Source organism: Leuresthes tenuis, unplaced genomic scaffold, assembly GCF_036924035.1.
Source record: "Leuresthes tenuis unplaced genomic scaffold, fLeuTen1.0.hap1 SCAF_16, whole genome shotgun sequence".
NCBI lineage: Eukaryota > Metazoa > Chordata > Actinopteri > Atheriniformes > Atherinopsidae > Leuresthes > Leuresthes tenuis.
In genome coordinates this window covers 5,335,686-5,349,132 of record NW_027325370.1, presented here as the reverse complement: position 1 = coordinate 5,349,132, position 13,447 = coordinate 5,335,686, and the positions used below count along the sequence as shown (strand labels likewise).

Genomic DNA, 13,447 nt, shown 5'->3' with positions numbered 1-13,447 from the left:
AAAGCATTTCTTTGCACTGTAGAGTCAATCCTGTGTTATCATTTTGTCCTGCTGTCAACGTGCCTACTACAACAATCCCTGCCACAGTATCAGCATTTACGAAGAGAAACAACATTTCACTGTGACAAAAATAACTAACAGCAATAGATGACTGTTGAAGGAAACACTCTTCCACATATTAACTTTGGCCCCGTCACACACACATTTTGATGACCAAGCATAGCTGAAAGCACAGCGAGTGTGAGCTGTGAGAACATTAATTTACAAGACTGCTTTCACACACACTGCTACGCAGGCACATGAATAATTCTTTACTAAAATTCCTATATACTGCTCTTTTGGATCCAAACATGGTTGCTGCATTGCTCTGACATTTACCTTTGATCTCATTTAAAGCTTTTGGATGGATGTTTCCAATGTGAGACTGTGTTGTATCCATAAACTGTCAGCTTTTTTTATTGGGATTTGACTTTGCCACATCTGCAAATTTTTCATTATCAATCTGCTTTCGTAAATGAATTTGGTTGATTGATTGTTACAAAAGTAACCTACATTTACTCATGTTGCACAGAATAACAAGCAAAACAACTGGGCTAAGCATACACTCCAACATTCTTAAAATGGGCTCCCTGTTATCTTGAGATTGAAGCAGCATTAACTCTGAGTGTTCAGACTATAGGATGCTGGTCACACACCTGTTTGCTTGCATTAACTCTTATCAAAAAGCAAATAGAGAGATAAGTATTTCACCTGCTAGAGTGAAGAGGTTAAGATTATTTGTGTTATGTGTTAAATAATAACCTTTTAGAAATATATCAGTTTTTTTTCTAACTTCTTCTCCAAAAAGAAAGCTTCTAAATTCAATATTGTGTTTATAACAGAGCAAAGAAAGCTGGGTGAAGCCATAGGAAGATTAAAAAAACAAGTTCAGAGCTGGGTGAGAATGCAAGAACACGTCTTTGATCAAAATCACAGCAGCCATTATCATTAAACACCAAACGGAAGAAGTTTGGAACTACTGATGGCCTCCCAGTAGGACTGAGTAATCAAGAACTAAGTGTCTGGAACCCTTTGGTGAGAGCACCAAGCACTCCAATAATTACGTTTCCGTGGGTAGAGCGACCAGACAGAAGTCATTCCACACAGAAAAGCATGTGACAGGCTGCTGGGAGTTTGCCAAAAAACTCCTGAATGACTCTCAAACCATGAAGAATAAAATCCTCCCATCTAGGTTGAGCTCACTGACCTTTTTGCCAGGACTTAAGCAGGAATTAATTTCAACCATCCTTACAGTCAAACAAGGTGACATCACTCTGTGTGAATGCCCAGCACAGGCGTCATTTTAGTAAAACTCAGTGAAAGTTAGGGAGTCACCCAGCCCGAGTCTGGATGTAACCCAGTGGAGCCGTTTAGAGAGAGAACTGAACCTGGCTGAGGACTGATGCTCCCTACCCAGCCAAGCTAAAGGTAAGGAGAAATGTGCAAAGAAAAAGTGTGCAACGCTCGTATGATCAGTCACAAGAAGGCTTGAGACGACCATTGTTTCCAAAGGTGCTTTGACAATATAGTCAGGAACTAAAAGAAGAACATCTGAAAAACTGAAAAATGTCTGAAACCTTTCAGCCGGAACAACTGGTACACTAAGATTCATTCGTGTAAATTGAAGTCTTTTTGAAGTAAACGTTTGGCCAAAGGTGCCAATGAAGAGGCGGGCTCAGAGCTGGCAGGTTCCACTGGTGTCTGCAGCACGTTTCACAAGCGGAAACTTAACCTGAACATGTGTCATTGATTAATCTACGCTGCTGATAAACTGCCCACAAACTTTGCTCCCATGGTTGTGCAATGCAGTATGCTTGACTGTGCATAAAAACAGCAATAAGCCTGAAGTAACACTGGATGAAAATGAATGTCACCACAAATAACCTGTCTGAGAAGAAGACACACCTGTCATATTCAGTCTGCAAATTACCCATCATGGGTTTTAAGTTCATCCACTTTTGTGAATCTTAAGTGTGTTCATCTTTTATCCTAACCCTGTCACTTTTTCCAAATCCACCATCATAATCAGAAGAAAACAACCATATAACCATAAAATCTGCTTTGATGTGTACTGTAACTTCTGGTGATTTCTACTGTCCGAGTTCATTTCAGTTTAATAAAACTGTGATTTGGGATTATAAGTGATATCAGTGTGAGGCTACGTCTACAGTAGCTGTAATATTTGTGCCATTCTCAATCTGTGTGTGCAGTTAACAATGAGGAATGCAACGGTTTGTGAATGGACATGTCTAAACCATTTTTATTGGTTGGCAGAGTGACTGATTAATCTATGTTTTTTGAACAGGGGACAAAAATCAGAGCAATAAAGGACAAGAGAAGACAGTCTACCAGTATAAGTTTGACACTAACTTATTATGGAGATTTACAGTATTTTACTGTTTCTATGTTGTAGCTTAAAGCTAAAGCCATCCACGTGATTAAATTATCCAAGCCAAAACTGCCCGTGTCTGCAGTCATTCCTTTTACAACCCAGTTCCATAAATATTGGGATGCTGTGTAAAATGTAAATAAGAATGAAACGATTTGCGAAATTCATAAACTAATGTGTTATTCACAATAGAAAATCTGAAAAAACAAAATTTTACAGTTTCAGTTAAATAATGTTGGCTCATCTTGAAGCTGATGTCAGCAACACATCTCAAAAGAGTTTTGATGGGACCAGAAGAATTTATTCATTATCGAACCACATTCCACTTTGAATATCTGTATCATGTACGGGAGCACGGTGCATGGCACCAAATCCTGAGTCCTGTGCACAAGCAGTGCCTCATAATGCTGTGCAAGACATAGTTTCCATCTCAAGTCAATGCGGTGACTTTGTATTATAAGAATAAGAATTTCCCACAGTGGAGAAATTTCCATGTTACAGCAGCAGCAAGAGATAAAAAAAATAAATATCCACTAAATAAAATAAATAATAATAAAAAAAGTAAAGAAATTCCATTTGGAACATGGAGGAAGCCGGAGTACCCAGAGAGTACCCACACATACACAGGGAGAACATGTAAACTCCACAGATAAAAGGCTCCAGCCGGGATTCGAACCTCTTGCTGTGAGGCGACGGTGCGAACCACCACACCACCGTGCAGCCCCTGGTTTAACTCTGTGGTGGGAAATAAATCGATTTAAAGCAGAACTAATTTGGAGATTTACAGACATCAGAGCACACCTCATTCAGAAAACTGTCAATCTTTAAACATCGGTGCAAAATACACTTCTGTCTGATCTGCAGCTGGAGTAAAAAGAAAAGAAAGAAAAAACATTTTACACTGTCACAGCTTGCAAAAACTGCATTATTCGGCAAAAAAGTTTCTATTGTCCTCACCTTTTGTTTTTTACATTTAATCTTTTTGTTGCAGTAACACAACTACACACCCAGGGCTATTAGTGATAATACGAAAACAACCAAAACACTGACGATTGCTGTCACGCTGGAACTTTTTTCTCCACATTCTGCATCAGATGAAGAAGTTCCTGCTTTTATCAGCTGAAGCTGTTCTGATTCACATCTGGAATGACAGAGGGACGTTATTTAAAGGTTATGTTCAGATACTGCTGTTCTAGGAGATTAAACGTGTTTACGCCTGTAATGAGGAACTTTTTACTGTGTGTGTTGCTGACAAGACGTTAATGTTCCATCTGAAAATGTTCCATTACTGCAGTCAGAGCACTCGGTGTCGGTGGAGGTTGTTCCTGAACAATCACAAATCACATAGTTCAACACACTGTACACAAAGTGCTACATGTTCATTTTAGAAGATTTGAACTGGATTCAGTCTCTTTGAAACTTTGAAAATATATTCATCATCGTTGTAATTTAAAACTCAGCTTTATTCCTAAAATCGTGTGACTTTTAATGTGAACATAAGAAAACACACCTCTTCTGCTGATGTATTGTCCCAGGTTACAACTCTTATGTTTCTGAGCCTCTGCACAGCCACTTTTTCGAGGGTCAACACAGAAGAATCCCTCCATTGTTTCACAAACTGTATCCGATGTTGCTGTACAGGTCTGCTTCACCGTCAGTCCTGAACCCGTGAACACAAACAGAGGTTACTGTTGAGGAAAGAGTTGCTGGACATAGTCTGTATGCAGGCAAAAGATGTCCATTGTCTGAACAATTGCAGCAGGTTTTGGTGGTTTATTTATCCATTTCGGGCCAACAAAGAACAAACGTTTTCTGCACCCTGCTGCTTTTCTTGCTCTGGTTAAAAAAAAAAAAAGCTTTTTATGGGAGCCCAATGCATCAAATGATCTATATTATGAAGAAAATAGATATATAAAAGATAACATCAGACTTTCTTCAAAACAGACATCCTAAGTAACCTAAACACCAAACAAAGTGCAGTTAACAAAATGTGAGTGACAACGTGGATTTAAGACGTACTTTTTACAAAGTAAATATTTGATTTCCCTGTGAAAACAAAAGGAGTTTCTCTAAAAAGGAAAAATACATCAACAGAAATCCACCTGAATCACAAGTAGTGCAGGAAACACAGTGCTTCAGTCCATTATGTTTGTCCATAAATGTTCCGTCTGTGCAGGGAAGACACGACGTGCTTCTGAACTCTGTGCAGTCCGATTTGATTCGACTTCCTGTTGAAAAGCAAATGATTTGAATCAGTTATTACTGAAATAAAAAATTTATTAAAAAATACTCTAAATGCTCCCTGAGGAAGGTTGGTGTTTCAGAAGTCACTACAACTATACCATGAAAATAAAGGCAGGGGTGTTTTGAAGCTTTTTAACCATAAAGTTGATTGTATTCCATCCAAAGAGCACCTTGAATATGTGGTACTGAAGGCAAAGCGTACCCTGCATACATCGTCTACTACAGTTATTCTTATAACCAACTTTACAAATTAAAGTCTAGATTTAATTATTTCTTCAACTGTATTCTTGTGGTAACAATAAGCTCAAGTTTTCATTTGTGAACATAAACAGCAGCAGCCAAAATGGCAGAAAGAAAACAGGAGGAGAACATGTGTTAAAACCAAGTTATCTCTTACCGGGGGGACACAGAGGACAGCATCTGTCCTCTGTTTTATACTGTGATGGATGACATGTGAGAGTATGGACAGTGAATGCTCTCATGACAATCATCTGTGAGGAGTTAGAACACAATTTTTCATTATGACTGAGCTTTTGTTTTACTGACACCATATTTATTCTATTTCAAAGCAATGATGAAAAATTAAAGATGAGAAGACACCAGATATGTTCCCTTATCCTGTTTTTCAGGTCAGTCAGTAAATAGAATAAAGTAAAATCATCACACAAGCCTCCAACACACACATCACATAGTTACTTCCTGGAATCCTGAAACACCGCCTTATACACGCTTTCATACTGCATTGAGTTGCTTTTTTAGACATAGCAGCAGCTTTAATCTCTAATTTTCATTGAAAACTTTAACATTTCATTCAGGGTCAGAGAGAAAGAGTGAGAGAAGAAACTAGATGCTGCCTGTTAAATCCAAACTTTCTTTAATAATCCTTTCCCACGGCAGACATTTGAACTTCTCAGAGCAAGAAAACCACAAGTTGAATTAATTACTTTACGGATAACTTAATGCACCAGTAAGCATGTATGAAATGTATCAAATGTATGAAAGCGGACCAGCATGCTCAACAGTGGGACTTTACTAAAGTAAAATGCATTCATTATCAGGGTGCCTCCACATTTCCTGCTGTGACAAGAAAATATTGTACAATCACATATTTTTTAGGTAATTAGAATACTGAAATCATGTTTTTAAATAAATCAAAAGCCCTAAAGGTCCTCTGTGGATAGCAAAAGGAGTTAATTCAGTAGTAAGTACTGGGTGGGAGATATTCAGGTTTACAAAGGTCCTCCACAGAGGAGAAAAATTTGAACTACTGGTAGTCAGATGGACATCAGAGTATCTGCTGTCTGTAAAAGGAAATGTTACCAGCACAGATGCAGCTGTCAAAGGTTTTCCTCTTGCAGTCATTTTATGATGTAGGTTTGAAGTTTCCTTCAGCTGGAGACACTATCTCACTGAGATTTGGGATGAAATTAGCTGGAATGACGAAAACCAAAAAAAAAGCACAACACGAAACAAAGAGAAACCTGGTTAACAGCCTGAAATATGTTTAAACTGCAAACGTTGTTTGTTTCACGTTGCTTTAGAGACAAGAGAAAATTAATCTACCATGAAGATTATACAGCTCATGGTTCTGCTAAAAGTTCACATCAGTTTAACTTCATCCATTTCTTTCCTGCCAAAGTCTGTTCAGTTCCAGCACAATACTGATTTTATTTGGTTTCAGTAGGATAACAGGTCACGACATGAATCATTTTGACCAATTTCATAACATCTTGCTGATTATCTTAATGTTGCTGAACAGGCTGTTTGATAAAGCTGAAAGTTTAAGCCTTCAATAAACCGACTAAGTGATTCAGAGCTCTTACCGTCGCTGTGAAACAGGCCTTTGTTGAATCTCTGTCACACACTCACATGAAGGGTTGTCAGATCCTCTGTGTGGTACAATAAAATAAGATTCAGCTTTTTAATTTTCTTCTTCCTTTGTTTTAAACAGAGAGCGACATGCGATCGAATATAGTCGTGTAGAACGGAATGAATGAATTAATGAATTAAAAAAAAAACAGGATACAGTCAGAGGAAGGACACGCCCCAGATAAAGATGTGTCGGGCAACACATGTTGGGCGTTGGTGGGTTATTCATGGTGGAACTTGCAGCCATGTACATTTCAGTTTCTACTGAAGTCTTTTCACAATTGTAATCCACAGGATCAAATATCTAAACAAGTAGAAAACAGGAAAAAAAAGAAGAAAAAAAGCCAACTGAATTTTAGAAAGCAACAACAGAAGGAGAAAAAAAGTGTGTGCCCTTTACATTTCTGGGAAGAAGAACTTAAAGTCACCAACCCTCTTTTTTCCTCCGATCACTCACAAGTCAAACCAGCATTAAAAATAAGAATAAGAATAAAAATGTATACACACTTAAACGACCACAACCCACATTTACCCCCCAAAATCAACCAAAGCCTCTGCCAGGGGTCAGCATGGGTGGTCCTTCGTGGTCCAGGTCTGTCCCAAACAGTGACTGGTTACAAGCCTGTATAATAAACCAGTGTTGACTGTAAATCAGGCTGGTTTGGTTTACTGGGAGAAAAATGAGTGACATACTAGATAAAGACAAACATGATTTTTTTCAACCCTTTATATATTATAAAGCAGTATTTAGATGGAGGTAATAGATACATTATTGCAAGGAAATTTAAATGGATCATCGTTTAAACACACTTCAATAATTTCAAATGTATTACACAGACGCCTTAAAATATTACACACAATTATTCTTTGCACTTTACATGATATAGCAGAGCACACACTCATGATTTCATCCTTCAGGTCGAGTCGACTTAAAGACCCTGCAGCCCTCATTGTCTCCCTAATAAAGGCTAACCATCTGAGACGGGCTGGTGTTTCAGAAGTCACTGGTTATACCATGAAAATAAAGACAGGGCTGTTTTGAAGCTTTTTAACATTGAAGTTTATTTCAGTTTATTCCATCCAAAGAGCACCTTGAATGAACATCATGCCGAAATCCGTCCTACACAAACAGTTCTTTGAGTAAAATATGTGGTACTGAAGGCAAAGTGCATTGCATACATCATCCATAACAAACTAACTTTACAAATTAAAGTCTGGATTTAACTTTTTTTTAAAATCAAGTTGGATTCTTTTGGTAATAACATCTGATGCAGCTTCTTAGGAAAAGGTTTTAATTCGTGAACGGAAACAGCAGCCAAAATAGCAGAAAGAAAACAGGGGGAGAACATGTGTAAAAAACCAAAGAGATGACGAGTCAACACTGTTGACTGAATGAGAGGACTTACATTATATCTACCTCCAGAAACCCAAAGAGACCAACAGCTCCACTCGCACATGCTGGTCTATTTTAAGCTTATTCTACTCAAGGGCATGCATTTGCCCGCCTGCACTCCCTAGCTGCAAATAGCACAGAACGCAAGGCAGACCTGCCAGCACATGAAAATAAACCAGCCTGCCATGCAACTTAAGATATTAAATCTAAAGCTAAATTAGTTTGTGAAGTTCTAGATCTTGGCCTTGGATAGCGTTTGGACACAACTGGTATGACAACTGCTTTTCTGCTTGTGCCTTGCTGAAGTCACGCTAACATGCTATCTCTCGAACTGAGCCGCCTGTGCATGCCTCTGGGGTGGCCTGCGTATGTTTAGCTGACACTCTGATGGTGTCAGTATCGACCATCACCTCAGGGGAGGAATCCGTTTCAGATCAGCATGTAGACCGAGACCATTCGGTATCCTTCCAATCCAATTTATGTTAATGTATCAATAATAAAACGCATCAGAAACACATGTTTTGGTGCTGTTGCACCATCCATTAGTTTGTGATTTCCTTCATGAAAAGCGAGAGAGGGGCCGACACGTTGATTATGTAGTAAACTGACACGTCTGCACAAAGTTTTGTGCATCAGTATGTTCATGTTTAGGAACCATTTCAGTCAGTAGAGATAAACTTGCAAAAACAGTTAAGGTATAACTAGCAGCGCTTGTTAACAACAGATGGTGTAATCCTGAGTCATTGAGAAGGAGCATCTCTGCACCCCTCATGCTGAACTGTTGTCTGTGAGTTTCTGCTGTCAACTGAGAGAGCTCGCCTGCGTTACCGAGGTAACAACCAGGCAGCTCAGATGGAAAAAAACAAAACATTCAAACCCTTTAATTGAAAGAAAATATTAAATACAGCTGTTCATTAGGAATTCCATGAGTTTCTTTGCTCTATCCCTTTCTTTAACAACACACAGTAAAACATTTGGAAACTGAGGAAACCTCTAAAAAATAAATTTAAAAGAAAAATGATTAGAGTTCAATAAAAATAAACACTTGGACTAAAAATGTGTCAAATTAGTATATCTGTCAGCTTGGTATGAGTTTGATGTGATTTCTAAGAGTCCTATATCTACGTTTCACAGGTCAGTTTGGATTATATGCCTCCCAGGGGCTCTCCGACGAGTTTTGTTCTTCTCTCAGCTGACTGAAGTGGTGGACAACCTAAACAAAAACTCATGGAGACTGGGGGGCACCTCTCTGCTCAGGGAGAGCACGGCTCACTTCTTCTCAGGCAGCTGGAGAGGATGAGAGCAGCCAAGGAGCTGACCGATGTGGTGCTGCTGGCTGAGGGGATTCCCTTCCCTTGCCACAAGGTGGTGCTGTCTGCATTCAGCCCTTACTTCCAGGTAAAATGGCCATCCAATACATTAATATCATTGAGGATGTTACATGATGGAATCTGTGTTTTGCAGAATAGTTACAAGCAGACATGTAGATTGTGTTATATTCTGATGAATCTCGGTGTGCAGGCCATGTTTACATGTGGTTTAAGGGAGACACGAGGGGGGGAGGTGCCTCTCAGGGACACACCGGCCCAGAGCCTTGAACTGCTGCTGGACTATATGTACCGTGCTGAACTTCCCCTGTCCAACAACAATATACAGGGAGTGGCTGCTGCTGCCTTCCTGCTCCATGTAGATGGAGCTTTTAGGTGAGAAAAGAAGCTCTAAAGTGGGGTGACTTATTTCTCCAACAACTAATAAACACATTACGGATTGTTTAAGCATAATTAGAAAGTGCTGATATACTTTTTTTCCCTTTTTGCAATCTTGTGGATTGTTCAAGGTTGTGCCAGAGTCACATGGAGGCTTGCATGGACCCGTCAAACTGTATCGGTCTGTACCACTGGGCCAGAGATCTTGGGGCTACTGATCTCGCCGACTGTGCCTTGAAATACATCTGTCAACACTTTGCACAGGTTCGACATTCAGTGTCAAATATGCTTTATACACATCCTCACTCAGGTGCACAGGTGTAGAGACAGGTACTTTTAAGACAACTTTCCCCTTCATCAGTCTTGACTGTTATCCTGTAGTAATTCCTCTCTTTTCCACTTCATTACCATTGATTTTCTTGCATTCACGTCCTGCTGTCCTCAGGTTTGTGAGGAAGAAGAAGTGCTGGAGTTGGATGCCCAAAGTCTTGGGGATCTGTTGGGTTCAGATAACCTCAACATATCGCAGGAGGAGGTTGTGCTGGAACTGGTGCTGCGTTGGGTAGAGAGGCGCAGGGCTGACACGCAGAGCGAAGCCCAGGCTGTGGAGTTACTCAGGCGTGTACGGCTGGAGCTCGTGGACCCTGGATTTCTCCGAAAAGCAAGAAGGAGAAACCCTGTGAGAGGGTGACCAGTCATCAAAGTCACAGTGCTTTATCAACATTTGTCAACTAAAGAGAGAAAAAGAGAGAATTAAATATATTTCCGTGCCTGTCTGAACCTTCTAGGTGCTGCTACGGGATGCAGAGTGCTTTGAGATGATTGATGCTGCTCTCCAGACCTCAGGCCTCTGTGAGACCTCAGCTCCACCTCGCCCGCCACTTCGATACGGCATGGAAACCACTGACCTGCTGCTCTGTTTGGGTGGAGTAAATACAGAGGGTGTACCCTCTCGGCGTGGGGGACTTGCTGACCTCAGTTTTTGCTTTTCCCCTCGTGGCAGAAAAAATTACTACGTCTCCTCCCCACTGAGAGGTTGTGAAGGTGTGGGGCAGATCACAGCAGGGGCAGTGACCCGAGACAACAGCATAGTGGTGGCTGTAGAGGCAGAAGATCAACACAGAGTGAAGAGGGTTGATATCTTCAGGTGTGTAACTGACAATAGGCAAAAAAATGCATATTTCTAAACAGCCCTGCTCTGACTATCTGTACTGCCTGTGTATGTTCCAGGTACAGTAACTCTGGAGAGCAGGAGAGCAGCTGGGTGGAGTTGTGTTCAGCACCCTACAGGGACATGTATGCGTTAGGGCTTGCAGGGGAGTCCCTTTATTTAATTGGTGGTCAGATGAAAGTGCGGAATCACTATATGATTACTGACAGCGTGGACAGATGGTCACTGAAGAGAGGAGGAAGCTGGCTGAGCTTCGCTCCTCTGCCACTTCCTTTAGCCTGCCACTCTGCTGTGAGCCTGAAGGAGCACATCTACGTTCTGGGGGGTTGGACTCCACAGGTACCCAGACCCATTAAGGAATGTAGTTTTGTTCTTGGTCATATAAATGCTGTAGAGTTATGTCCATGACCAAGGAAATGCTGCTTAATTATCGAACAAAAATCTAGAGTCACAGGACAACAATGTTCTGGGGAGCAGTGAGTGTGCCCTGCAAGCATCTCTTATCCGTCTTTCTACAATGGCAGCATCAGTTCTCGATGCTGCTGAAACATTTTGCAGATGTCCGACAGGGTCAGAGCAGCCTTGTGATTTGTTCTATGGGAAAGGATTTCATTTTGTGTCCCTGAGGAACCATTCCATTTCTAACATGTAAAAACAGGGGTATTAAAAATGTAAACCCAACATTTTTTAATGCAGGAAGTAACAGACATGCACTTTAAATTCCCTAACTTCATTCAAATTTAAAACCATGCAGAGTCCATAAATAAGCAATGTGAATCTGGTAAAGCAAGACTTTGGCACCATCTACTGGTGGCAGTAAGAAAAGCTTTTCAAACGCTAATTTCTTCAAGGATTTGTTTAACTTTATACAGAAATCCTTCACACAACACAGTAAAATCTACTGACTGACCTATAAATCCACGGAGAGATGTCCAGTGTAACACTGTTACATTTAGCACTTCTTCTGATTTCTCAGTTATCTATAAAGGGATTTTTTTCTTCCTTTCACTGCCTAAATCTCTCCTCTCGTCCATTAGTTTCAGCCGGATGACGAGCCTGACAAGCTGAGTAACAGAGTGTTTCATTTCGACCCTGGCAAAGACCGGTGGACAGAGTGTGCCAGGATGAAATACTCCAGGTACCGCTGTGGCACAGCCGTCCTCAATGGAGAAATCTACATATTAGGTCAGGCTTCAAAACTATGTTACATATGCAAATACAGAATTTGATTGATTTTAAGCTTTGTGCATTTGAGCAGAGAACCTGTGTGTGTTTTCCAGGTGGTATAGGGTGTGATGGAGAGGACCGCGGACAATCACGTCGCTGTCTGAGCTCTGTGGAGGTCTACAATCCAGATACAGACACCTGGAGGACAGGTCCAACGCTCCCCACATCCTTACTCTCCCTTCGAAGCAACGCCTCCAACACAGGAGTGGTGGAGGGAAAGCTCTACCTCTGTGGATACTACAAGGGGGCCGGTCAGTGTATTCTGCTGATATAGTGCAGTATATTTCCACCTCACTGATTTGGGAAGGTGGTATGCACAAGTATGTCTGATTATGACACGCAATTGGATCGTACAACTTTCCTGGCATCCAACTTCTCTCAAATCCAACCCTTCTCACATCCAATATGTCTGGTTAGGCTTCGGAGGCAGTGTTAGGAGTTAGTGAGCATGGCTCCTAAGTTAACATAATGAACTCTGTGGAGGCTGAGTTGGATGACCCAATTCCACCTTCCTGCACACTGCAGTGAGAGGCGACTCGTCTTAAAGGTTGAAGTTCCTGCTGTTGCACAAACATAAATCATGCTTTCTGTTGGCAGAAGAGTTGGAGAATTCAAGTTAACCGTCTCTGAAAATTAGATTTTGGTCAGCCGTCACTGACATACTTTCTCTCATGGCTGCAGGCCGTCATGAGATCATCACCAAGGAGATCTTGGAATTGGACCCTGCAGACAATGTGTGGACGGTGGTGGAGAGACGAGCAGCCATGCACGACAGCTATGACATCTGCCTGGTTGCTAATCTAAATCCTCGAGACCTTTTCACACCCTAATGGACCGCCTTAAGACAAATAAGTGTGGAAATGTGAACATTAAAATCTTTCAACTTTTTAGCCAAACATTATCTGTCAATATCCACTGTCCTTCCTCCTCCTTTCACCCGATAGTTCAGTCGGTGCCCTTTTAGTTCCAGTTAATGTGTGTCATGTTTTTTGTTACTCTTGTCTTGTATTCACGTTCCTTAAAAATAAGAAAGCAATAAAAACTTTGTATGCAAACTGCAGATTCTGAGCTGCAGCTCATCAAAGAGCAGCCTCTCCTTCTGTCCCACTGTTGCATTTGTCCTGTGTGGCGCTACTCGACAGGAAGCCGTCTCTCTATAGATGCTGTAAGATGGATGGTTTATTGATAAGTTCATGCAATTGGTAGAAATTCAAATCTGGATTGAAATATCTTGTTTAAAATCAAAATGAATTATAACGACAGATTGTGAACAAATTTGGTAAATAAATAAATAAATACAATTTTTAAACCAAAAGCTTTGAAGATGGATTTTCACATCTTTGTGTTCCATAACAATCTGTAACAAATTTGATGATAATGCAAATGTAGATACATTGTGTGTGTGTGTG

At 40.6% G+C, this 13,447-nt stretch overlaps 2 protein-coding genes across 4 annotated transcripts; one reads left to right on the top strand and one right to left on the bottom strand.

Annotated features, from left to right (window-relative positions):
- Positions 1-1,829: 1,829 nt before the first annotated feature.
- LOC140272362 (tumor necrosis factor receptor superfamily member 14-like) lies at positions 1,830-6,646 on the bottom strand. 3 transcript variants are annotated; one of them, XM_072367771.1, is made up of 7 exons: positions 6,496-6,646; positions 5,993-6,103; positions 5,070-5,163; positions 4,531-4,656; positions 3,939-4,088; positions 3,666-3,753; positions 1,830-3,569 (listed from the first exon to the last, which is right to left on the bottom strand). In XM_072367771.1, the coding sequence occupies exons 2-7, from the start codon at positions 6,032-6,034 to the stop codon at positions 3,428-3,430; spliced, it is 642 nt and encodes a 213-aa protein (XP_072223872.1). In that variant the 5' UTR covers positions 6,035-6,103; positions 6,496-6,646; the 3' UTR covers positions 1,830-3,427. The 3 variants fall into 3 exon arrangements, with proteins under 3 accessions (XP_072223872.1, XP_072223871.1, XP_072223870.1); XM_072367770.1 differs by lacking the exon at positions 6,496-6,646 and having other exon boundaries at positions 5,993-6,115; XM_072367769.1 differs by lacking the exons at positions 5,993-6,103; positions 6,496-6,646 and having other exon boundaries at positions 5,070-5,790.
- Positions 6,647-9,151: 2,505 nt separating this feature from the next.
- Positions 9,152-12,893, top strand: LOC140271813 (kelch repeat and BTB domain-containing protein 12-like). Its single transcript, XM_072367117.1, has 9 exons — positions 9,152-9,332; positions 9,456-9,637; positions 9,772-9,904; positions 10,086-10,319; positions 10,429-10,787; positions 10,877-11,150; positions 11,849-11,996; positions 12,092-12,289; positions 12,720-12,893. Exons 1-9 carry the CDS (start codon positions 9,162-9,164, stop codon positions 12,866-12,868), a joined length of 1,848 nt encoding a protein of 615 aa, XP_072223218.1. The 5' UTR covers positions 9,152-9,161; the 3' UTR covers positions 12,869-12,893.
- The last annotated feature ends 554 nt before the right edge of the window (positions 12,894-13,447 follow it).

Coding starts and splice junctions, on each gene's coding strand:
- LOC140272362 (XM_072367769.1), bottom strand. CDS start 5,223: ATGGTGTCAGTAAAACAAAAGCTCAGTCATAATGAAAAATTGTGTTCT. Junction 4,657..5,069: donor CTGTCCTCTGTGTCCCCCCG/GTAAGAGATAAC, acceptor GCTTTTCAACAG/GAAGTCGAATCAAATCGGAC. Junction 3,754..3,938: donor ACAATACATCAGCAGAAGAG/GTGTGTTTTCTT, acceptor GTGATTGTTCAG/GAACAACCTCCACCGACACC.
- LOC140271813 (XM_072367117.1), top strand. CDS start 9,162: ATGGAGACTGGGGGGCACCTCTCTGCTCAGGGAGAGCACGGCTCACTT. Junction 10,320..10,428: donor AAGCAAGAAGGAGAAACCCT/GTGAGAGGGTGA, acceptor TGAACCTTCTAG/GTGCTGCTACGGGATGCAGA. Junction 12,290..12,719: donor TGGATACTACAAGGGGGCCG/GTCAGTGTATTC, acceptor TCATGGCTGCAG/GCCGTCATGAGATCATCACC.